This window comes from Rhinoderma darwinii, chromosome 8 (genome assembly GCF_050947455.1).
Source record: "Rhinoderma darwinii isolate aRhiDar2 chromosome 8, aRhiDar2.hap1, whole genome shotgun sequence".
NCBI classification, from domain to species: domain Eukaryota; kingdom Metazoa; phylum Chordata; class Amphibia; order Anura; family Rhinodermatidae; genus Rhinoderma; species Rhinoderma darwinii.
Window position 1 is genome coordinate 64,459,057 of NC_134694.1, and position 26,462 is coordinate 64,485,518.

General features: G+C 40.6%; 1 protein-coding gene across 1 annotated transcript in view; it reads right to left on the reverse strand.

Moving 5' to 3' along the window:
- Positions 1–26,462, reverse strand: part of SLC7A3 (solute carrier family 7 member 3) — a 169,264-nt gene that overhangs the window by 62,963 nt on the left and 79,839 nt on the right. The window contains exons 2-3 of the mRNA XM_075834289.1: positions 24,283–24,668; positions 13,045–13,203 (exon numbers count right to left, since the gene is read on the reverse strand). Coding sequence (XP_075690404.1) covers positions 13,045–13,203; positions 24,283–24,668 — 545 coding nt within the window. The remainder of the gene's footprint in view (positions 1–13,044; positions 13,204–24,282; positions 24,669–26,462) is intronic.

Genomic DNA, 26,462 nt, shown 5'->3' on the forward strand with positions numbered 1-26,462 from the left:
CAAGATTTACGAGCGTCTCAGACGGCTCGCAAAATGCGAGGAGCATTTACGTGTGAAACGAGGCAGCTGTTAACAGTCTGTCTTTTCACACGTAAATGCCTCTCATCGTGTGAACATACCCTAATAATATTACAAGTTATGTTTACTAGATTACTGTAGATGGGTCATTGATCATTTGGTCAAAATTGCCATATTGGAGTTGGGAAGGAATTTTTCCCCTAGGATGAGGAAAATTGGCTTTCGCCTCATGAGAGTTTTGTCTTCCCCTGGATCAACATTGCATTGAGTATAAGGGTATGTTCACATGCAGTGTTTTCAGGCGTATTTCGGGGCATTTACGCCTCGAAAAGCGCCTGAAAAAACGGAAGCTGAATGCCTACAAACATCTGCCCATTGAAATCAATGGGAAAAACAGCATTTAGTTCATACGGGGCGTATTTTACGCTGCTGTTTTAAAAACTGAGCATAAAAAGATGCTCCGTAAAAAGAAGTGGCATGTCACTTCTTGAGGCAGTTTTTGGAGCTGATTTTCCATTGAACACTATGAAAAACGCCTCAAAAAGTGCCTCAAAAGCAGCCTCAAAAAAAGCTCCAAATGAAAAGAAGCTTCATTTTCAGCTTCAGAAACGCCTGAAAACCAGAGGCGGTTTTCTCTGAAAACAGCTCCGTACTTTCAGACGTTTTTTGCTAAGCGTGTGAACATACCCTTAGGCTGAACTGGATGGACAAATGCCTATTTTCTGCCTTACAAACAGATACTATATGTTATTCAAGATATATGGTCAGAGGCACCCGTGTGATCATCACAACACCAAATTTGACTTTTGATGCCCTTCATTTTTGTCTCCCTCAACTCCGACAACCATGACTTATTTTTTTCTGTCAATGTAGTCATGCACAGCCACAACCATATGTACGGCACGTTGCCTGTGTACGTTATGAAAAAGATGCTATGTAGCCCCTTCATTCTACTGATTGGCAGAGATTCAAGCATTCAAATCCCAATGAGTCAAATATTGAAGGTCCACCAGCCCAGGCTCAAAGATGTTGCAATAATGCAACGTGCTCATCGCCATCATAATCCTAGAGGCTAAACGGAGTTCTTAAAAGTCTATAGCTTAGCCATAAGTATGTAATGTTGGTTGTCAATAAAATGGTAGTATGGAAAAAAAAAAGGTGTCTGCTTCCCCCCCCCCCCAGATAACGCATCACTCTTGTCCACGGATCTGGAACTGCAGGTTAGCCCGCCCTGTATTAAGCTATATAGGGGTTTTATTCTCTTTTATTGTCTTATTCTGCACTTCCGTTATCTTTATACAACTCCTGAAAGTGCATTAAAATCCCAGTCAGCGAGGATAGAGCGTGCCACAATGAGTAAAAAAAATTCATAACTAAATGTATATTGGGGCAGATAGAACAAAGCTAAATTAGGAATTTTAAAGCTCATTCAGTAAAAAAAAAAGCTTCTCTGCATCGGCACAAAGGAATCCCTCATTTTCTTTACTTTATTTCACGCACAAAGAGCAAGAACAGTAAAATGAATGAACATAACTGCAGTTTACAAAAAAAAAAAAAGCCATTCACAATCTTCAATTCATAGTCTTGTCATAAACATGTCTACACACATGGCTAACCTGAAATCTAGCACATGGAAAATAGTCATTAGATTAATAAGGTAATTTTTGCTGAAGAACCACAAACGATTCTAATGCTAAGTAGCCAAGTATATTGTAAAAATAAGAAATGATTCAAAAAAAGTTAACCAGCAATTGAGTAAATTATTAATTGAAACCCTGCTCAAAACTAAAAAGTTTCCCAGGTGTTCCATTAAGGCATTCAGCGTGTCAGTCTCATACAAGTTTTTCTTGGTCCGTTCACTAGATATTTGACCCACCACACTGGAGCGGTTGCATTGCAAAAGTCAGAATTAGGCTTCGGTACTTCTCTACTTAAAAGGGTTTTCCCATAATCAATATTTATCGCATATCCACAGGATAGGTGATAAATATATGGTTGATAGGGGTTCGACCACTGGGACCCCCACCAATCATGAGAACGGGCCTACCTTGCCGCTCCAGAGAGCCACATTTGAATGGAGCGGTACTGCACATGCTCGGGCAGCGCTACATTATTTTCTATCGGGATGCCGAACAAATGGAGTGGTGGCAGAGTATGGGCAGTATGAGTAGTTTGGGTTCACCCAGAAAATGTTGTGTTTTCCATGAAAACTCACACTTATATTTATCAAAGGAGTTGCAAAATGACTAGAAAATATAGTCACGACATTGACAAGGTTAGAAATAATGATTTTTATTTTAAATAATAATTTTCTCCTTCAAACTTTGCTTTCGTCAAAGAATGCTCAATTTGCAGCAATTACAGCATTGCAGACCTTTCGCATTCTAGCTGTTAATTTGCTGAGGTAAATCGGGAGCAATTTCACCCCATGCTTCCAGAAGGTCCTCCCACAAGTTGGATTGGCTTGATGGGCACTTCTTGCGTACCATACGGTACGTACCATTACAGATAGAATACCAGCTGCCTGCTTATTCCCTAACTAGTTCTTGCATAATATGGAGGTGTGCTTTGGGTCATTGTCCTGTTGTAGGATGAAATTGGCTTCAATCAAGCGCTGTCCACAGGGTATGGCATGGCGTTGCAAAATGGAGTGATAGCCTTCCTTATTCAAAATCCCCTTTACCTTGTACAAATCTCCCACTTTACCAGCACCAAAGCAACCCCAGACCATCACATTACCTCCAACATGCTTGACAGATGGCGTCAGGCATTCTTCCAGCATTATTTCAGTTGTTCTTCGTCTCACAAATGTTCTTCTGTGTGATCCAAACACCTCAAACTTCAATTCGTCTGTCCATAACACTTTTTTCCAATCTTCCTCTGTCCAATGTCTGCGTGCTTTTTCCCATATTAATCTTTTCCTTTTATTAGCCAGTCTCAGAGATGAATGAAGCTGCCAGTTGAGGACCTGTGAGGCATCTATTTCTCAAACTAGAGACTCTAATGTACTTGTCTTGTTGCTCAGTTGTGCAGCGGGGCCTCCCACTTCTCTTTCTACTCTGGTTAGAGCCTGTTTGTGCTGTCCCCTGAAGGGTGTAGTACACACCGTTGTAGGAAATCTTCAGTTTCTTGGCAATTTCTCGCATGGAATAGCCTTCATTTCTAAGAACAAGAATAGACTGTCGAGTTTCACATGAAAGCTCTCTTTTTCTAGCCATTTTGAGAGTTTAAATCGAACCCACAAATGTAATGCTCCAGATTCTCAACTAGCTCAAATGAAGGTCAGTTTTATAGCTCCTCTAGTCAGCAAAACTATTTACAGCGGTGCTAACATAATTGCACAAGGGTTTTCAAGTGTTTTCTAATCATCCATTAGCCTTCTAACACAGTTAGCAAACACAATGTACCATTAGAACACTGGAGTGATGGTTGCTGGAAACGGGCCTCTATACACCTATGTAGATATTGCATTAAAAAACAGACGTTTGCAGCTAGAATAGTCATTTAGCACATTAACAATGTATAGAGTGTATTTCTGATTAATTTAATGTTAACTTCATTGAAAAAAAACACTGCTTTTCTTTCAAAAATAAGGAAATTTCTAAGTGACCCTAAACTTTTGAATGGTAGTGTGTATGTATATATATATATATATATATATATATATATATATATATATATATATATATATTTGTTTGTGTATATATACCCACAGAATGGAATAAAAAGTAATCAATAACCTGCATGTACCCCAAAACGGTACCAATAAAAAGAACGGCTTGCCCCGCAAAAAATAAGCCCTCCACTGTTCAATCGACAGAAACATAAAAAAGGAAACAACAACGCTGATGTGAACAGGCCCTAAAACCTGTATTTTGCGGTCTGTCTACCTGGTAGTCATGCACATTAGTATTCAGTCGCTCAGACCCCATCTCATACCTTTTCTTAGCCATAGTAACAGCCTGTTTTATCTATTCAAAAAGGCTCTGTAAGTAAGATGAAGGGGCAGGACATGTGTCCTCTGACATCTGCCAGAACTTATCAGAAGCGCTGAGAATTCCCTGACTTCCCACAATGCAGTGCGTCTAGCTCGGGAGTGCGCCTGTGCAGTTGTGCAATAAGAGAGTAGTTTTGATCACTTTATGTATTGATCGAGGCTTTTAGGCATAAAAAAAATCCCATAATGCAGCACAGTGGAGCCGCTGGCTTACTGTACGTGTTTCTGCCTCTGATACAGCAGGTCATGGGTTGGAGTCCAAGCCGAGAGAAAGACGAGGAAGAAAAATAATGAAATAAGGAGACATGAACTGTCAAAGAGCAGGTGTCCCTCCCCTCCCCTCCAAGATACTGTGTCATTGGAGGAGAAAGAATCAGTTGGGGAAGATAGAATAGAGGGGATTGTTGCAGAGTCATGTGTTGTTCCTCCTACTATCCTGTGTAAGAGAAATTAAACAGGACATATAGGCAGATCAGAATTGTGCTCGCCCCCTCTAGTAGGTCCCTGCACTTGCCTGGTGCTGACACGGCTGTCGCATACATTGAAGTATGTTTTACTTAGGGCATACATACCCTAAAAAGGATAGGGGCATCAATTTAGGACTGATTTACTGTTACAAGTGTGAAGGATGGTTTATATGCTTATATTCTCTGTATTAAATTACAATATGAATTATCAAGCAGGCCGGATTACTAAAATATGTATTCTCCATTATTTTAAATGACCTTTCCTCTACATAGTTCTGCTCGAGTCTCAAAGAAATGTGTTATCTTTATGTGTTCAACGTGTGGCCTTCATACATCTATGCTAGCGGGTTGGCTGAACGCCCAGCTATAAAATGCAACGGTTTCTCGTTATCGCAACAAACTCCCTCATGGGAAAGAACAGTTAACAAAACCCCATTGTATGTTTGTCTCCAGGTGTTACCGGATGTCAGCATTTTCATGAAGAATTATAATTATGTACTTGAAATATTCTTATGATCTGCTATTGGCTGAATAAGAAATATTGTCACACTGCCTCTGATTGGTTAACATCAAGCCTACACCACTTTTGAATGATATTATTGTAATTGAGTTTGGCAAAAAAACCCAGAGGAGTATTTTGAGCATACCAGCAGAGTCTGTGTGTTTTTTTCTGCTGTTTCGATATATATCGGTATGAAACTGATCTGATTAGGATTTATTATATTTTGGAAATAGGGAGAAAGGAAAAGAGTTGTGGTTCCAAAACTCTTTTCCTTTCTCCCTATTTCCAAAATATAATAAATTACATTATTTGGTGGTGTACACCTTGTGGTTCCCTACAACTCACTTTGTATATATAAATAAGTGAGGGTATCAGCAAATTCTCTATTTTGATCTGATTAGGATGCTGGATAAAGTTCCTGGCGTGAGTGTCTGTTGGAACACTCGTCTAAATTTCAGTCTATTATATTTTGAGCCATTGACTTCCACGACACAAGCAAGCAGAAAAAAGGTAATAAAATACATTGGCAAGTATTCATAAAACCGCCTAAACCACCCAAAATGAAAAAAATATATTTTCAGTTCAGAATATGCTAAATGAGTGCTTACATGCCGTATTTTATTATTGTGCAATAAAACCAGTGTATTGAATATTAACTTGACTTCAAAAAGGTATTTCTTTTGTTCAACATGGATCACAGGTAGCCCATTACTTTATAGAAAGAAGTCTTACTACAAAGAGTTTGTGTGTAGCCCTGGTCTTACAATGAAGATCACATCTCAGCCTCTATACTTATAATCTCTTATCTTATTTAGGAGAATATTAAGAAAAAGATAATTACACTACCCTCTACAGGCAGAGCCAGTAGACATGAGGTACACAGAAGATGGACAGAAGTATTGGAACAATTCTCTTAACCCCTTGGTGACCAGCCTATTTTAGGCCCTAATGACCAAACTTTTTTTTTTTTTCTATAGTCGCATTCAAAGAGCTATAACTTTATCTTTCTGTCGACATACAGTGAAGGAAATAAGTATTTGATCCCTTGCTGATTTTGTAAGTTTTCCCACTGTCAAAGACATGAACAGTCTAGAATTTTTAGGCTAGGTTAATTTTACCGGTGAGAGATAGATTATATAAAAAAAAAAAAAAAACAGAAAATCACATTGTCAAAATTATATATATTTATTTGCATTGTGCACAGAGAAATAAGTATTTGATCCCTTTGGCAAACAAGACTTAATACTTGGTGGCAAAACTCTTGTTGGCAAGCACAGCAGTCAGACGTTTTTTGTAGTTGATGATGAGGTTTGCACACATGTTAGATGGAATTTTGGCCCACTCCTCTTTGCAGATCATCTGTAAATCATTAAGATTTCAAGGCTGTCGCTTAGCAACTCGGATCTTTAGCTCCCTCCATAAGTTTTCGATGGGATTAAGGTCTGGAGACTGGCTAGGCCACTCCATGACCTTAATGTGCTTTTTTTGAGCCACTCCTTTGTTACCTTGGCTGTATGTTTCGGGTCATTGTCGTGCTGGAAGACCCAGCCACGAGCTATTTTTAATGTCCTGGTGGAGGGAAGGAGGTTGTCACTCAGGATTTGACGGTACATGGCTCCATCCATTCTCCCATTGATGCGGTGAAGTAGTCCTGTGCCCTTAGCAGAGAAACACCCCCAAAACATAATGTTTCCACCTCCATGCTTGACAGTGGGGACGGTGTTCTTTGGGTCATAGGCAGCATTTCTCTTCCTCCAAACACGGCGAGTTGAGTTAATGCCAAAGAGCTAAATTTTAGTCTCATCTGACCACAGCACCTTCTCCCAATTACTCTCAGAATCATCCAGATGTTCATTTGCAAACTTCAGACGGGCCTGTACATGTGCCTTCTTGAGCAGGGGGACCTTGCGGGCACTGCAGGATTTTAATCCATTACGGCGTAATGTGTTACCAATGGTTTTCTTGGTGACTGTGGTCCAAGCTGCCTTGAGATCATTAACAAGTTCCCCCTGTGTAGTTTTTGGCTGAGCTCTCACCTTCCTCAGGATCAAGGATACCCCATGAGGTGAGTTTTGCATGGAGCCCCAGATCGATGTCGATTGACAGTCATTTTGTATGTCTTCCATTTTCTTACTATTGCACCAACAGTTGTCTCCTTCTCACCCAGCGTCTTACTTATGGTTTTGTAGCCCATTCCAGCCTTGTGCAGGTCTATGATCTTGTCCCTGACATCCTTAGAAAGCTCTTTGGTCTTTCCCATGTTGTAGAGGTTTTAGTCAGATTGATTCATTGAGTCTGTGGACAGGAGTCTTTTATACAGGTGACCATGTAAGACAGCTGTCTTTAATGCAGGTACCAAGTTGATTTGGAGCGTGTAACTGGTCTGGAGGAGGCTGAACTCTTAATGGTTGGTAGGGGATCAAATACTTATTTCTCTGTACACAATGCAAATAAATATATATAATTTTGACTATGTGATTTTCTGTTTTGTTTTTTTTATATAATCTATCTCTCACTGGTAAAATTAACCTAGCCTAAAAATTCTAGACTGTTCATGTCTTTGACAGTGGGCAAACTTACAAAATCAGCAAGGGATCAAATACTTATTTCCTTCACTGTAGCTGTATGAGGACTTGTTTTTTGCGGGATTAGTTGTACTTTTTAATGGCACCATTTTGGGGTACATATCAATTTTTTATTAACTTTTATTAACTTTTTTTTGGAAGGAATAGAAAAAAAAACCTGAAATTCCACCATTGTTCTATGAGTTTTAAATTGACGCCGTTCACTGTGTGGCGTAAATAACATGTTACCATTATTTTATGGGTCGGTACGATTACGACGACACCACATATGTATAGGTTTTTTTATGTTTTACGACTTTTGCACAATAAAAACCCTTTTGAACTAAAATTATTTGTTTTTGCATAGTCTCTTTCCAAGAGCCGTAATTTTTTTTATTTTTCCGCTAACCGTGATTTCTTGGGCTTGTTTTTTGCGGGACGAGACGTAGTTTTGATTGGTATGGTTTTGTGGTACATGGGACTTATTGATTAACTTTTATGACAACTTTTTTGGGGGCAATGGAAAAAAAGTAGCAATTTAGCCATACTTTTTTGCATTTTTTTTATTACGGTGTTAACCTTGCGGTTTAAATGACATATTAACTTTATTGTTTGAGTCATTACGGTTGAGGCAATACCATATATGTGTACTTCTGTTTTACACTTTTACTAAATAAAAACACTTATGGAAAAAAAGGATTTATTTTTTTACTGTAATTTTTATTTTACATGACTTCTTTTTTTAGTCCCACTAGGGACTATGCGATCTTCAGATCGCTGCTATAATGCTTTGGTATACTTAGTATACCAAAGCATTATTGCCTGTCAGTGTAACTCTGGCACGTCCTAATAGGCATATGCCCAGGGCAGAACTGGAGGCTTTTATCAGGCCACCGGCTGCCATATCACCCCATCAGAGGCCCGCGATTGCATTTGCAGGGTGCCGATGGGTGACAGAGGGAGCTCACTCCCTCTGTAAACAAGTTAAATTCCGCGGTCGCTATTGACTGCAGCATTTAACGGGTTAAACGGCCGCTATCTAAGTAAACTTCGATCCTAGGCATTGGAGCAGGAGCCCGTTTGTCATTAGACAGCCGAACCCCGGCCTGCACGGGACACCCGTGCACGGCTTAGACTGTGCCGCCGTGTAAAGGTGGCAGCCTAACCTAAGGCACATTAGTGAAAAGACGTAGTGGTGGTCACTAAGGGGTTAATCATTGAATTCAGGTGTTTCCTTCAGTCCCATTGCCCCAGGTGTATAAACTCAAGCACATAGTCATGTAGTCTGACTTTACAAACATTTGTGAAAAAATGGGTCGTTCTAAAGAGCTCACTGAGTTCCAGCGTCGTACTGTAATCGGATGCCACCGCTGCATCAAGTCCATTCGTGACATACCTTCCCTCCTAGATATTCCACGTTCAACTGTGAGTGGTATTATTGGAAAGTGGAAACGTTTAGGAATTACAGCAACATAGCCACAAAGTCGCAGCCCATGTACAGAGCTGGGTCCCCGAGTGCTGAGGCACATAGTGCAAAAAAGTCACCAACGCTATGCTGACTCAATAAATGCAGCGTTCCAAACCTCTGCCATTAACATTCGAACAAGGATGGAGAAGGAGCTTCATGGCATGGGTTTCCATGGGCGAGCAGCTGCATGCAAGCTTACATCACCAAGCACAATGCCAAGCGTTGCTTTGCAAATCTTACATAGCGACCAGAAACCAATCCAGCAAAATCTGCACTCCAAAAGCCAAAAGGCGCTCGTTCTCTTCTGATCCTTGCTGTGTGCTCAAACAGCAGTTTATGACCACATATGGGGCATTTCCGTACTCCAGAGAAGTTGCTTTACAAATGTTGGGGTTCTTTTTTTCCTTTATTTGTTGAGAAAATGAAAAATTTTGAGCTAAAGCTACGTCTTAGGCTCTGTTTACATCTGCATTGGGGTCCCTTTCTGACGTTCCGTCGGAGGTTTCCTTCAGAACGGGACCCTGAGCAGAAACAAACTGACACCGATAGACACCAGGGGTTTCCGTTTCCATCACTATTGATTTCAATGGTGACGGAGCCGATGCCCGTGGTTTCCGTTTGTCTCTTTTGTCCACCGGACCCGCAGTTTTGACGGAAGCAATAGCGTAGTCGACTAAAAGGATAGATTTTATTAGAATTGGGCAGTGAAAATAAAAGCAATGAAATACCTGTGGGGTCAAAATGCTCACCACACCCCTAGATGAATTCCTCAAGGGGTAAAGTTTCCTAAATTGAGTCACTTTTTGGGTGTTTTCACCGTTTTGATCCCCCAGGGGCTTTGCAAATGCGACATGGCCTCCGTAAACCAATCCTGCTAAATTTGAGCTCCAAAAGCCAGATGGCGCTCTTTCCCTTCTAAGAACTGCCGTGTGTCCAAACAGCCGTTTATGACCACATGTGGGGTATTGTTTTACACGGGAGAAATTGCTTTACAAATGTTGCATTGCTTTTTCTCCTTTAGTCCTTGTGGAAATGAGAAAAAAAATAGCTAAACCTACATTTTCTTTGAAAGAATGTAGATTTTCATTTTCACGGCCTAATTCCAATAATTTCTGCAATAAACCTGTAAGGTCAAAATGCTCACTATACCTCTAGATAATTTCCTTGAGGGGTGTAGTTTCACAAATGTGGTCACAATTGCGAGATTTCAAATGTTTTGGCACCGCAAGAGCCCTTCAAACCCGACATGGTGCCTAAAATATATTCTAATAAAAATGAGGCCCCAAAATCCTCCACGTGCGCCTTTGCTTCTGAGGTCGGTGCTTCAGTCCATTACCACACTAGGTGCTCCTTTGCTTCTGAGGCCTGTGCTTCAGTCAATAAGCACACTAGGTCCACATGCGAGATATTTCCTAAAACTGCAGAGCCTGGGCAATAAATATTGAGTTGCGTTTCTCTGGTTAAACTTTGTGTTACAAAAAAAAAAAGATTAAAAATGAATTTCTGCAAAAACAAAGAATTAGACATTTGTAAATTTCACCTCTACTTGCTTTAATTCCTGTGAAATATCTAAAGGGTTAAGAAACTTTCTAAATGCTGTTTAGAATAGATTGAGGGGTTACGTTTTTAAAATGGGGTGACTTATTTGGGGTTTCCAATATATAAGGTCCTAAAAGCCACTTCACAACTGAACTGATCCCTGAAAAAATTGCCTTTTGAAATTTTCTTGAAAATGTGAGAAATTGCTGCTAAAGTTCTAAGCCTTGTAACGTCTTAGAAACATAAAATGATGTTCAAAAAAAAAACTATGCCAATCTAAAGTAGACATATGGGGATGTTAATTAGCAACAATTTTGTGTGTTATAACTGCCTAAAAATGTACCGAGCAAGTCCAATGTGTCACGAGAAAATCTCAGAATCGCTTGGATAGGTAAAAGCATTCTGAAGTTATTACCACATAAAGTGAAACATGTCAGATTTGAAAAACGAGGCTCTGTCAGGAAGGTCAAAAGTGGCCAAAGCAGGAAGGGGTTAAAGCAGGCAGAATAAAATAAAGTTTTGCCGATGCAGACAGGTGTATTTTACAAGTGTTTAACTGTCCATGTTATAACAGATGTAACACCAAGGGACCCCCAAAATTCAAATTAACCATAGACAATCAGGTAAGGGGTGATATGATGAAGTATTGTTTCTGCCAGAAATCCTAAACAAAAAACAAACAAAAAAAACCCCGTACAGGTGATATCCCGAGATGCACCTGGTGTGTACTTTAACCTTAACTGATTCCCAACTGCCCACAGTAATTATACGGCGGGCGGTCGAGGTCCTTAAAACCCATGGCATAGTACATCTACGGCGCGGGCTTTAGCTGGCTGCCTGAGTGATCGGGTAGCTAAATGTCAGGTGCTTCTGTCTTCTCTGATCTCAATGAACGCTGTGTATAGAATAGAGGCAGTGGCATCTATTGGTCCCAGTGATCGTGTGACTAGTCACATGGTCGCTGGGATGCCGTTCATGAAAGACTGCTGCTACTTCTAACTGGACCCAGCACAGCCCTAACAGTGACAATAATTATTATAACAGGGCTGAATTTTCCTGTAAATGGGGTTGTTACGCAGCCGCAGTTACTGGGGAAAAAAATGGTGTGATAGAGAAAAAAAATAAAGTTCCCCAAAGGTCTTTTCTGACCATTGAGGGGCAAGCCATAATAAAAAAATAAAATGAAAGTAAAATAAAAAGTAAAAATAAATTAAATAAAAAGAACAATATATCCACCCCAAAAAGATTCCCCACGGCCATCATTGTCGTAAGAATAGCCCTGACCCATTTCCCTAAAATACACATGTAATATCAAAATTTACGGTATACAATGAATATCACAAATAAAAAGGTCTATTTCAGGATAAAACTATATTACCAGAAAAAATTTGTTGAAAAGTAAAAAAGCTTATTTTTTTACTATTATTTTCAAACTAGAAGCCTAAAATTCTAAAAATAGCAAAAAGGATTAAAATGATTAGAAAAGAAATGTTTGTTGTCTAGGGGAAAAAAAAAATTAAAAATCACGTCACTAACCCAAGAAATAAAAAGGTTATAGAAGTTAAACTAACGAGTGCTAAAAATGGCTAAACGGTGTCTGGTCCGGAAGGCTCAATACAGCCCGTTCCTGAACCGGTTCATGAATAAACGAGTCTTTAGGATGCTGGAATTAACTGGACAAAGGAATAAAGGTTATGTGATACAATCTATTTCCTCCAAATGTGGATATATTAACCCCTTAGTGACTAGCCAATTTTAGGCCTTAATGACAAAGCAATTTCTTTTGTTTTTCCATCGTCGCATTTAAAGAGCTATACATTTTTTATTTTTCAATCTACATAGCTGTATGAGGACTTTTTTTTTGGGGGGGGGGGATTAGTTGTATGTTTTAATGGCACCAGTTTGTAGTACATATATTTTTTTGATTACGTTTTGTTAACTTTTTTGGGGTGGAATAGAAAAAAAAACAAAAAAACTGAATTTTCACCATTGTTCTATGTGTTTTAAAATGCACGCCTTTCACCGTGTGGCGTAAATAGCAGGTTACCTTTATTCTATAGTCAGTATGATACTACATATGTATAGGATTATCGGGTACATGGGACTTATTGATCAAGTTTTATTATTATCTCTTTGGGGGCAATGGCAAAAATTTGTTAGGCCCTCAGCTGCCATGGCACCCCATCAGACACCCGCGATCGCATCTGCAGGCCGCCGATGGGTGACAGAGGGAGCCCCCTCCCTCTGTAAACCACTTACGTGCCGTGGTCGCTATTGACTGCAGCATTTAAGGGGTTAAATGGCCGCGATCAAAGTAAACTTCGATCGCTACCATTGGAGCAGGAGCCCGACTATCATCAGATAGCCGAGCACCCACTCCAGCCAGCAGGGGACAACTTTGCAGGACTTAGACTAGGCGGCCATGAAAAGGCGAATTGGTGGTATTTCACTTATACATTCTATACAATATACATAATACGAGCACCTACCTGTTAGCAGAATGACGAGTAAGAGGGCAAAGAAATCTGGGTATTCTGCCACAACATTTTCCACTTTGATATTTAGTCTCTCTTTAAAGTAATTTTTTATGTGGTTGCCAATTATATCATCAAAAGCAGAGCTCCAAGCTCTCGCTACACTGGCGGTACCTGAGTTGGAGGAAAGAAAGGTTGAACAATAGGATTAACTTTGACAAATTTTTCCCTCTTCAAAAGTGTGTGGTGTACAATGACATTAAAATAGGACTAAAAACCCAGAAAATCAACATTAACCGGTTAGGCTTCATGCCCACTTCAGTCTTTTTCTTCAGGGTGCTAGCCGTTTTTCTGACGGCTAGCACCCTGACCCATTAATTTCTATGGGGCCATGCACACTTCAGTTTTTTTGACGGTCCCGTTGCTCCGTTCTGACAAAAGTAGAGCATGTCCTACTTTGGTCCGAGATTCCGTGACGGTGAGGCCCCTGCAAGTCAACGGGGCCGTCAAAAAAACTGAAGGCACACGGAAGACATCCGTGTGCCATCCGTGTGTGACGGAGCCGTTGCCTAGCAACAGGTGGGCAGAAGTACATTAGAGATATTACACTAATCGGCAGCCACTTCTCTCTATCGATCACTGATAGAGAGAAGAGGCTGCTAATAAAAATAAAATAAAAAGCAGTTCATATGTACCCCGGTCATTGTCTTGGTGACGAGTCCCTCGTCTTCCTCCAGTCCGACCTTCCTGTATGACGCGGCAGTCCATGTGGCCGCTGCAGCCTATGATTGGCTGCAGAGGCGGTCACATGTGATGAAGCGTCATCCCAGGAGGCCGGCCTTCTGAAGTCATCCAGTCCGGCGTAACCGCCACTACAGCCTGTGATTGGCTGCAGCGGTTACATGGGATGAAAAGTCATCCCAGGAGGCCAGACAGGAGGAAAATGCAGGGAGTTCTGGGTAAGTATGAACTGATTTTTTTATTTCATTAAAATAGTATTTTGCGAGCGCCGAGAATGGTCAGTCTTCGGCGCTAGTCACTGTCCAGGGTGCTGAAAGAGTTACCGACGATCAGTGCAGCCCATTAACTCTTTCAGCACCCTGTACAGTGACAAGCGCTGAACAACTCTGCTCTTTCAGCACCCTGGACAGTACCAGGCTCGGCGCTCGGAAATGGAAAACACAGAGTGTACATGGAAACTACATGGACAACAAAATGGGCACACGGATCCGTCAAAAACGGACGCTAAAACGGTGACGGAGTGTGCAAGAGGCCTTAAGGACTAGGCTGTTTTACAGCTAAGTGACCAGAGCAAATGTCACAATTTTGCTATGTGCTTCTTTAGATGATTATAACTCTGCAGGTGAATAAAGTTCATCTTTGAATTTTACACTCTTTTTAAAGGACAGATAGGGCGTTGTTTTAAATGCATTTGTCAGTATACATCATTTTTAATTTTTTCTCTAAAGTGGGCAAAATTGGAAAAAAGGCAAGAATTTAGCAAATGCGTCAGTTTACGCTAGCATTTTTCCACACATAGTATAGCCTACGGATAAAATGTATCTCCTTTCACATTCTTCCACTTCTCCCGAGCATGAGGATACCAAATATGTGTGCTTTATTCACTGTGTGGGCATGTGCCAGGTCTTGGCAAAAAAGGAGGCTTTTTGGTCCAGGAATTCTGCACTTGATTTTATAGCAGAATACTGTTTTATGGGGGTGCCTAATGCTGCTGAAACATTAGAAACACCCCATCAATTACTTCATTCACAGAAGTAGACACCACAAGGTTTTCTTCAAGGGGTTTATCATTTTTAGAAGGTCCTGTTTTCTTCTGAAAGTTTCTTGGATAAGATGGAACAAAATAAAATTTGCATTAGTTTATGCAAGCATTTTTCACACACCGTATAGACCATGGACAAAATTAATCTCCTTTCAAATTCTTCCATTTCTCCCGTCCATGGGGATACCAAATATGTGTGAGTTATTTATCACCTAGAGATGTAGGAGGGCTTACGATAGAAGACGCTTATTTCACACCTTTTTTCATCAGAGTTTCTATAACACTTTCAAAATATCTGCTCTTGAAGCAGAGATCCCCAAATATTCATCTAGGGGTATAATGGGAATTTATTTTTTGGGGGTTTCTAAAATAAAAAATTGCAAGTTTATGCAAATGGAGCTTTCCAGCAGATGAACTTTAGAAAATATGCAAACATGACATCCACCCCCCACCCATTCCCTCCCTCACCCTTTGAGTAAAATCATTGGAAAAATTAAAATGTAATGTAGGGCAAATATATTTTCAACTAATTAACTAAAGACTAATAATTCAGAACAGCATGGTCTTTTTTAAAACATGGGTGAATGCACAGGCCTGGTTGCGAGGGACAGAAATATTGTGAATCTTTGCGGCGCCCATCTTTTCTGCAGACGCTGAACTTTTTCTGGGGGTTGTATCTAGTTGGTGTTTGGGGAATGCGAGTGATAAAATGTCTTTCAGTCAGTCGTTTGACATCCTCAGACTGGGGGCATTCTCTGGTGTCCTTAACATCAAATATGAGGCCTTCGATAATTTTCTCCTGGAAATCCAGGTATGTGTGTCTGCCTTTTTTTTTTTTTTTTACAGAGCACAAATGAATTGTGGATTGCCACCTGTAGAAGATAAATGGCCACTTTTTTGTACCAGGTTTTTGTTTTGTGCTTCACCAAATAGGGCTGTAAAACCTGGTCGCTTAAATCCACCCCCATGTACTTATTATATTCGGACACGCTCACTGGTTTGTGCTTGTCCGATGTTGTCTCTCTTTCCCTCACTGCCACTGTTCCTGTGGTATGAATCGTGCTTAGCACGTATACATCTTTGCGATACCTGTACTTGACCGCCAGCAATTCCTCAGATGCATAAGCACAGGAGTCCCCCTTTACCATGCGCTTCCCCACCAATTGCTGCCATGCGCTTCCCCACCAATTTGGTTTTTGCGCATGGTACCACATGCCCCAGTCCTTGCAGCATGCAAATGGCTAAACAGGGGCACACTAGAATAAAAATTGTCGCAGTACAGGTGGTCTCTCACACAATTTTGCTGCTGATGGAAAGATCAGGAGGGCATTCAGGAACATTTATTGAGCGGTCCTGCTCTTCATAGATTCTGAAGGCGGTAGTATATCCCAACCTGCTTTCACACAATTTATAGAGCTTAACGCCATACCTTGCCCTATTGGAAGGTAGATATTGTCGAGAGCTAAGTCTTCCATGGAAGTTGAGGAGGGATTCGTCCACACTTACAGTCTGCTCAGCGGTGTATAGTTGCAGAAATAAATTATTGAGAGAAATTTATTTATTAGCGGTCTTATTTTGAACAACCGATCACGGTTTGCATAGGTACTCTGGGGGGCCTGTGCGTGGTCATTGAAGTGGAGGATCCTCATTATTGTTTCATAACGAGACCTGGGCATTACTGGAAAATAAACTGGGGTGGCTTGAGCGGGTCTTGTTGACCAGTAAGACCTAATGGAGGGCTTTTTTACAATACCCATATTTAGGATGAGCCTCAAATTTTTTAATTCCTGCAAATTGGTGGGCGTTCAATCTGTGGCATGGGTGGATGAAGATTTCTGCCTTATATACTGAGCAGCATATAAATTTGTTTAGTGGACAATGATATTTAAGAGGTAGTCTGTAATAAATAAATGGAACTAATCCATTTGGCCAAAATTTGTATTTTCCACAGTTATACCAGGAGTGGCAGTAAATCCGTGGATTCTAGGCCCAAAAGATGGAGCAGGTGCCCATAGAAGAGCCTAAACTGGAGGGACCAGGTTGTCCGATGCTACAGCGCTTCTAGGCCCTGCGCTTTCATGTTCTGCTGTTTCTACTGCATCAGGGATAACATCCCCTGAAGATAAACCTGAAGCGACGCTTTATATATATATATATATATATATATATATATATATATATATATATATATATATATATAGATAGATACAGATATATAAAATCCCAAAAAAATTAAGAGGCGGCACTCCAGTCCTTGGAGTGCTGCCCCTTCATTTTTTGGGAATTTCAATATCAAGGGTTCCTAGCCTGCACCCACTGCTGTCGCTGTGCTGCTTTATTCTTTTTCTCATTATATATATATATATATATATATATATATATATATATATATATATATATATATATAGTGGCTTATTTTTTTTGTTAGCAGTAGTATAGAGATATATTTATATATATTCACATACACTCACACACAAATAGAATCCAGCAGCAGAGGCTTAAATGAAAGGGGGAACAGACCATTGTCCCTCTAGACAAAAATAAGTAAATAGGCAGCACTCACAAAGGCTTATAGAGAAAGAAGAGGTTGCTTTATTGTCCCCAAAAGTGCAACGTTTTGGCTCACACAACCGGAGCCTTTCTCAAGCTAGCTATCTATCTATCTATCCTACTGTTAACCAAAAAATAAGCCGCTATTGAGAATATATATATATATATATATATATATATATATATACACACAGATACACACACACACACAAACACACTACCGTTCAAAAGTTTAGGGTCACTTAGAAATTTCCTTATTTTTGCAAGAAAAGCACAGTTTTTTTCAATGGAGATAACATTAAATTAATCAGAAATACACTCTATACATTGTTAATGTGCTAAATGACTATTCTAGCTGCAAGCGTCTGGTTTTTAATGCAATATCTACATAGGTGTATAGAGGCCCGTTTCCAGCAACCATCACTCCAGTGTTCTAATGGTACATTGTGTTTGCTAACTGTGTTAGAAGGCTAATGGATGATTAGAAAACACTTGAAAACCTTTGTGCAATTATGTTAGGAGCTATAAAACTGACCTTCCTTTGAGCTAGTTGAGAATCTGGAGCATTACATTTGCGGGTTCGATTAAACTCTCAAAATGGCTAGAAAAAGAGAGCTTTCATGTGAAACTCGACAGTCTATTCTTGTTCTTAGAAATGAAGGCTATTCCATGCGAGAAATTGCCAAGAAACTGAAGATTTCCTACAACGGTGTATACTACTCCCTTCAGAGGACAGCACAAACAGCGTCTAACCAGAGTAGAAAGAGAAGTGGGAGGCCCCGCTGCACAACTGAGCAACAAGACAAGTACATTAGAGTCTCTAGTTTGAGAAATAGACGCCTCACAGGTCCTCAACTGGCAGCTTCATTAAATAGTACCCGCAAAACGCAGTGTCAATGTCTACAGTGAAGAGGCGACTCCGGGATGCTGGCCTTCAGGGCAGAGTGGCAAAGAAAAAGCCATATCTGAGACTGGCTAATAAAAAGAAAAGATTAATATGGGCAAAAGCACACAGACATTGGATAGAGGAAGATTGGAAAAAAGTGTTATGGACAGACGAATCGAAGTTTGAGGTGTTTGGATCACACAGAAGAACATTTGTGAGACGCAGAACAACTGAAAAGATGCTGGAAGAGTGCCTGACACCATCTGTCAAGCATGGTGGAGGTAATGTGATGGTCTGGGGTTGCTTTGGTGCTGGTAAAGTGGGAGATTTGTACAAGGTAAAAGGGATTTTGAATAAGGAAGGCTATCACTCCATTTTGCAACGCCATGCCATACCCTGTGGACAGCGCTTGATTGGAGCCAATTTCATCCTACAACAGGAGAATGACCCAAAGCTCACCTCCAAATTATGCAAGAACTATTTAGGGAAGAAGCAGGCAGCTGGTATACTATCTGTAATGGAGTGGCCAGCGCAGTCACCAGATCTCAACCCCATATTGCTGTTGTGGGAGCAGCTGGACCGTATGGTATGCAAGAAGTGCCCATCAAGCCAATCCAACTTGTGGGAGGGGCTTCTGGAAGCATGGGGTGAAATTTCTCCCGATTACCTCAGCAAATTAACAGCTAGAATGCCAAAGATCTGCAATGCTGTAATTGCTGCAAATGGAGCATTCTTTGACGAAAGCAAAGTTTGAAGGAGAAAATTATTATTTAAAATAAAAATAATTATTTCTAACCTTGTCAATGTCTTGACTATATTTTCTAGTCATTTTGCAACTCATTTGATAAATATAAGTGTGAGTTTTCATGGAAAACACAAAATTGTCTGGGTGACCCCAAACTTTTGAACGGTAGTGTGTGTGTGTGTATATATATATATATATATATATATATATATATATATATATATATATATATATATATATATATATATATACAGTGAAGGAAATAAGTATTTGATCCCTTGCTGATTTTGTAAGTTTGCCCACTGTCAAAGACATGAACAGTCTAGAATTTTTAGGCTAGGTTAATTTTACCAGTGAGAGATAGATTATATATAAAAAAAACAGAAGGTCACATAGTCAAAATTATACATATTTATTTGCATTGTGCACAGAGAAATAAGTATTTGATCCCCTACCAACCATTAAGAGTTCAGCCTCCTCCAGACCAGTTACACGCTTCAAATCAACTTGGTACCTGCATTAAAGACAGCTGTCTTACATGGTCACCTGTATAAAAGACTCCTGTCCAGACTCAATTAATCAGTCTGACTCTAACCTCTACAACATGGGCAAGACCAAAGAGCTTTCTAAGGATGTCAGGGACAAGATCATAGACCTGTACAAGGCTGGAATGGGCTACAAAACCATAAGTAAGACGCTGGGTGAGAAGGAGACAACTGTTGGTGCAATAGTAAGAAAATGGAAGACATACAAAATGACTGTCAATCGACATCGAACTGGGGCTCCATGCAAAATCTCACCTCGTGGGGTATCCTTGATCCTGAGGAAGGTGAGAGCTCAGCCGAAAACTACACGGGGGGAAATTGTTAATGATCTCAAGGCAGCGCTGGACCACAGTCACCAAGAAAACCATTGGTAACACATTACGCCGTAATGGATTAAAATCCTGCAGTGCCCGCAAGGTCCCCCTGCTCAAGAAGGCACATGTACAGGCCCGTCTGAAGTTTGCAAATGAACATCTGGATGATTCTGAGAGTGATTGGGAGAAGGTGCTGTGGTCAGATGAGACTAAAATTTAGCTCTTTGGCATTAACTCAACTCACCGTGTTTGGAGGAAGAGAAATGCTGCTTATGACCCAAATAACACCGTCCCCACTGTCAAGCATGGAGGTGGAAACATTATGTTTTGGGGGTGTTTCTCTGCTAAGGGCACAGGACTACTTCACCGCATCAATGGGAGAATGGATGGAGCCATGTACCGTCAAATCCTGAGTGACAACCTCCTTCCCTCCACCAGGACATTAAAACTGACTCGTGGCTGGGTCTTCCAGCATGACAATGACCCGAAACATACAGCCATGGCAACAAAGGAGTGGCTCAAAAAGAAGCACATTAAGGTCATGGAGTGGCCTAGCCAGTCTCCAGACCTTAATCCCATCGAAAACTTATGGAGGGAGCTGAAGATCCGAGTTGCCAAGCGACAGCCTCAAAATCTTAATGATTTTCAGATGATCTGCAAAGAGGAGTCCAAAATTCCATCTAACATGTGTGCAAACCTCATCATCAACTACAAAAAACGTCTGACCGCTGTGCTTGCCAACAAGGGTTTTGCCACCAAGTATTAAGTCTTGTTTGCCAAAGGGATCAAATACTTATTTCTCTGTGCACAATGCAAATAAATATATATAATTTTGACAATGTGATTTTCAGTTTTTTTTTATATATAATCTATCTCTCACTGGTAAAATTAACCTAGCCTAAAAATTCTAGACTGTTCATGTCTTTGACAGTGGGCAAACTTACAAAATCAGCAAGGGATCAAATACTTATTTCCTTCACTGTATATATATATATATATATATATATATATATATATATATATATATATATATATATATATATATATATACATACATTTATATATATATATATATATATATATATATATTCCCTACCTGTCTATTCTAATATTCTAGTAAAGATAAAGGTAGATAGAACAAAAGATAGATGGAGATTGTATAGATAGATATCTATCTATACAAAGAGTGTATGGATGTGTAACACTGTATTATTTTTTTTCACAATATTCTTCTGGCAGCAATTCTCTCTAAGTCTCTTCTTCTCCTCACACTGAAACAATGTGTGAGAAGAAAAAAAGAGGCAGGAGATTTGCTGCCAGAAATGTCAAAATAAAAACAAATGTGATCATGTTCAGGAACCATCAGATTGGTCCCTGATACCCTGCCCAGTGCCTAGAGCTGTTGGTAACAGCGTGGGCACAGGGCTGTGTGCATGCGATTGCGTGCACACTATATTTTACATTGAAATGCATGTGATCGCTGTGATTGGTTGTCACAGCGATCACATGTTCAGGGACAAAAAGATTGGCCCCTGACACTCTGCCCAGTGCTATTAGCAACAGTGCACGAGATCGCGCATGCACACTCTGAAGTGCCGCCGTAATTGGTCTATACGGTGGACTTCAGAGACCCTGACCGCTGGCCGTAAAAACACAGCCAGCGGTCGGGAACCTGTTAAACTGGTTATAATTCTGTGTAACTGACATTGTGTTTGATGTTTAATCCCCATCGCCCTGCTTGTAATCTATTGCTCGGTTGCTCTCAGGTGTTTCAACTAGGAGAGGATAGTGTGAGTTTCACAGGTGCTTTGACCACTGAACAACACACAAAGCCTGGTTACTGACAAATCTGTTCTTCTCAAAAAGATTGGTTAGCATGAACCATGCCACTAGGCAAACAACTTTCAAGAGATGTATTATAAAGGCGCATGAGGCTGGAAAAGACTATTAAACCTGGGTGTACATCAATCCTAGGGGGAACTGTTGCTGTTCCCCCTAGGAGTCGGAATCCTGTTACTCCAAGAGCATAACGGGGCAATCCTGAAAGAGGTGAGAAAGAAACCAAGGGTAACAGCAAAAGATCTACTGAAGACTCTGCAAACTACAAAAGCTCTGTTTAGACCGAGACCACCTGGATGTTCAATAACGCTTCTAAGAGAATGTTCCATGGACAGATGAGACAAAAGTGGAACTTTTTAAAACACAAATGCACAACGCCATGTTTGGAGAAAAAAAAAAAAGAAAAAAGAAAAGAAGAACAACATTGCACAACAATACAAAAATCTCATCCCGACTGTGAAGCATGTTGGAGAAGGCATCATGGTTTGGGGTTTCTTTGCTTCCTCATGGCCTGGACGACCATGTGATCATTGAGGGAACAATGAATTCAAAAGGTGCATTGAAATATTTTACATGGAGATGTGTGATTAATTGTGAATATACTTTTATTTTTGTTACTTATTCCATGAATGTGGCAATTTATGTAGGTTTCAGCTTTTTGAAAATGTACAAAAATATGTTTCAAATAAAAATGTTTACAGGAGAATGTAAGGGCAGCAGTCCATGACCGGAATTTGAAAAGACTTTGGGTGATGCCACAAGACAATGACCCAAAGCACACAAGTAAATCATCTAATGAATGCTTGAAGGAGGAAGAGGATGCCTTTTGGTATAGTTAAGTCAGAGTCCTGACATTAACCCTATCAAGATGAGGGGGCATTACCTGAAGAGGGCTGTTAATGTGTCACGTTGGGTTTGTGGACCCACTGAGCCATACCGCCTTGGCGGTATGGCAGCTGGCCAACAGGGCGCAGGTAACAGTCTATAGTTCGTATAGGGTACCTGTGGCAGCTCGGACAGAAGCAATGCAGGCTCGGCTGGGACTAGGCAGCAGGCAGACGTCAGGCGTGGAGTAGCAGGACAGGCGTGGTATGCACCACAGCACAACTACAGCTCAGCACGGCACTTGACCAGGATAGTACGGGATACAGGTACGGGAAACACTGGGAACTGAAAGACACTAGGAGACCATTTGCATAGACAAACTTTGGGTACGACAACGATGCTCAGGCATGGGAGGAAGGGGCTGGGCCCTTCTTGTAGCCCAGGGTGCTCTGGGAGCAATCAGCTTAATCTCCCACCTGCGTGCGCTTTGGCTTCTTAAGTCTAGACTGAGCTCACAAGCGCACCCTGGTGGTCACTGTGGAACAGGACGGCCGTATGTGCAGACATCTCTGGAGAGAAGGGCGTCGACTGGATGGAAGGAGTCCATGGTCAGTGACCATGGACGTTACAAAATGCGAGGCAACGCAGAAATATTGATTAACTGAAACGTTTGCAGGGAGGAATGGTACAAAATTTCTTCTCACTGTTGCACAAATCTTATTTGCAGCTACAGGAAACATTTGGTGGAGGGGATTGCTGCTGAAAGGGGATCTACAGGTCCCGCCCACCCCCCCCCCCCCTCCCCGCACTGTGGGTGTTTTACTCAATATGCTCAATGAAAGACACGAACAGTGTAACTGCTTGTGTGTTATTAGTTTAGTTACATTGTTATCTAAATCACTGATAAAAACAAATCAGACCATGTTTTATTAGTAATTAATGCAGAAATCCAAGTAACTCCAAAGAGTTATCTTACTTTTTCTTGCAACTGTGCACCCTGGCTACAAAAGTCCATATCCCTATCAAAAATAGTGGTTATCGCAATAAAAACTGGCAGCCACAGAAGTGCATGGGTGAGTGTAGGCAGCGTGCAAGGACAGTTCCAATGCTCCGCTTGAAGCAAGATTGCATTATGCTGTCATTAGTATAAGGTATTGGGTGGCATTTAGACAATATGCCAAGTGTTTATCTTTTGAAAATATAGGGGTAGGATACAATTTCTTTTATAATTCAAGTTTAATTTCTATTGTCTCAGGTACCAATGTTGCAAAATGTCCAGAAAACCCTGGCAGCAAAAGTGTTAAAATAATTGGTATGTTATTATGGTAAATCTGCAGTGCTCTAGGCTATATGTATATGTATTTGTAAAGTCATGAGTGTACTAAATTAAAAAAAAGTACCAGCAGACATGTTAAAGGAACAATCTGAGAAATATTAAGAAGTCTACATGCGCTAATGGAAGGTCAAGTATTAGCTGACCAATCATATAAATTTAGATGGGACTCATTTGCCCATGAGTTTTTTTTTTTATCACGGTGGTCAATGATTGATTGCAAACGGACACTGCTGTTCATCCGGTCTCTCTTGCTTTTGTTTTTCCAATCAGTTTAAATCAGTTGTAGAAAAAAATAATAAAATATTGCTAAAGAATAAAGAAAACACATGTGTGAACCTAGCTAGGAAACTTACCTAGAAGGAAAAAATTTAATGTTGATAGTTAAAAAAAAACATGGCAAATACATTTTTCAAACTTTAGAGAGACTTACCCAAAACATAGGAAAGTATTAAATTCCATCCAGTTGTGAATGCCCAGATCTCCCCAACAGTGACGTAGCTGTAAAGATAAGCTGAACCGGTCTTCGGTACCCTTGCTCCAAACTCTGCATAGCAAAGACCAGCCAGCACAGAAGCAAGAGCAGCTGCAAGAAAGCAGAGGACGATTGCAGGCCCAGCACTCTCCTTTGCAACTTCTCCAGCAATAACATAAACGCCAGCACCCAGTGTGCTACCAACCCCCAATGCAATAAGATCCGATGTGGTCAGGCAACGGGCAAAGCATGATTCTTCATTGTTGAGGTCTATGACCCTAATACGGAATAGTTTCTTTCCAAATGTCGCCAGTCCGCCACAAATCATCTTGTTAATGTAATACCTTTAAAAAGACAGAATAATATGTCTGAGCGCGGTCTGAAACTGGTAAGGCAACACCAATCATCATATTCAATCTGCCATGAATTTGCATGCAGTCATGCCAAATATCTGGGATTACCCTCTCAACATCCTTATAACAACTTCTGGATAAATTGAAAGCAGATCGGTGATCATACTTTGCTGCCCTGTTTAAAGCCAATACTTACCTCGCTTTCCTCCGGACTACGTGCAGTCCGGCCTCCTGTGATGACACTGCAGCCCATGTGACCGCTACTGTCTGTAATTGGCTGAATCAGTCACATGGGATGAAACATCACAGGAGGCCGTGCTGCACAGGAAACAACTGGGGGAACTAGGGGCCGTTGCAAGGACAAAGCCAGGGGGTAGGTATAGACTTTTTTTTAATTCAATTGAAACTTGAAAAGGGTTGGTTTTTTTTTGCCCATATTGGTGATTTTGCAGTGGAATCGCAGCTTTTCCACCACAAAAATTGCAAATGTTGCGGCTTTTACCTCCCCATTGAATTCAATGGGGAAAAAATACAACAAAAGAGCAACAATTCCGCAGCATAAATTTAAGTGCTGCGGATTAAAAATTATGCATAGTTTTCTAAGCAGATTTTTTCCCTCAGCGTGTGGATTTGATTAGTTTAAAAGGGTTGTCCAAGTTATTTTTTTTTTATTTATTTGTAGAATAGGAAATCATACACTTTTCTAATATACATTGTGAAGGATGGTTTATTTACTTATATTTTCTGTATGAAATTACATTATGAATTATCAAGCAGGATGCCGAATTACTAAAATATGTATTATGTGAAAGGGATTATAATAATGTTTAAATGATTTTGTTCCGTGCAGCAGCCATCTTGTCTGGAGTTCCCATCTTGGTTCTTTTGTAGTGAATAGGAAAGTTATTGTTCCTTTAATACAAGTAATGTTGATTTCGTATATGTTTTATCTTTAACCTTGGCTCCCATACGAAGCTTGCAGAGAAGGAACAGGGAGTGAGAAGGGAGGGTGGCAAATATGCGTGTGGGAAGGTCTCCCCCATCTCCACGGGAACATTCTGCCCAAGAGCGATAAGGCCACCTGCAAACCTGATGTGTGAAGAATTATAATGATGTATCTGGGATGTACGTTATGATCTGCTTTGTACTGAACAAATATTGTCACATTATCTCTGATTGGTTAACCTCAAGCCTACACCCCTTCTGAATGATATTATTATAGTTTGAGTTTGGAAATAAACCTTCAGAGGAGTATTTTGAGCATATCAGCAGCGTCTGTGTGTTTTCTTCTCCTCTCTCGATATATATCGGTATGAAATATCCTGATTAGGATGCTGGATAAAGTGCCTGGCCTGAGAGTCTGTTTGGACTCTTCTGAATTTCAGTCTAATATATTTTGAGCCATTGACTTCCACGAAAGTAAGGGTATGTGCACACACACTAATTACGTCCGTAATTGACGGACGTATTTCGGCCGCAAGTGCCGGACCGAACACAGTGCCGGGAGCCGGGCTCCTAGCATCACAGTTATATACGATGCTAGGAGTCCCTGCCTCTCTGCAGGACAACTGTCCCGTACTGTAATCATGTTTTCAGTACGGGACAGTAGTTCCACGGAGAGGCAGGGACTCCTAGCATCGTACATAAGTATGATGCTAGGAGCCCGGCTCCCTGCACTGTGTTCGGTCCACTACTTGCGGCCGAAATACGTCCGTCAATTACGGACGTAATTAGTGTGTGTGCACATACCCTAATGGTGCCGATAAAACCCGGGAGATTGCACGT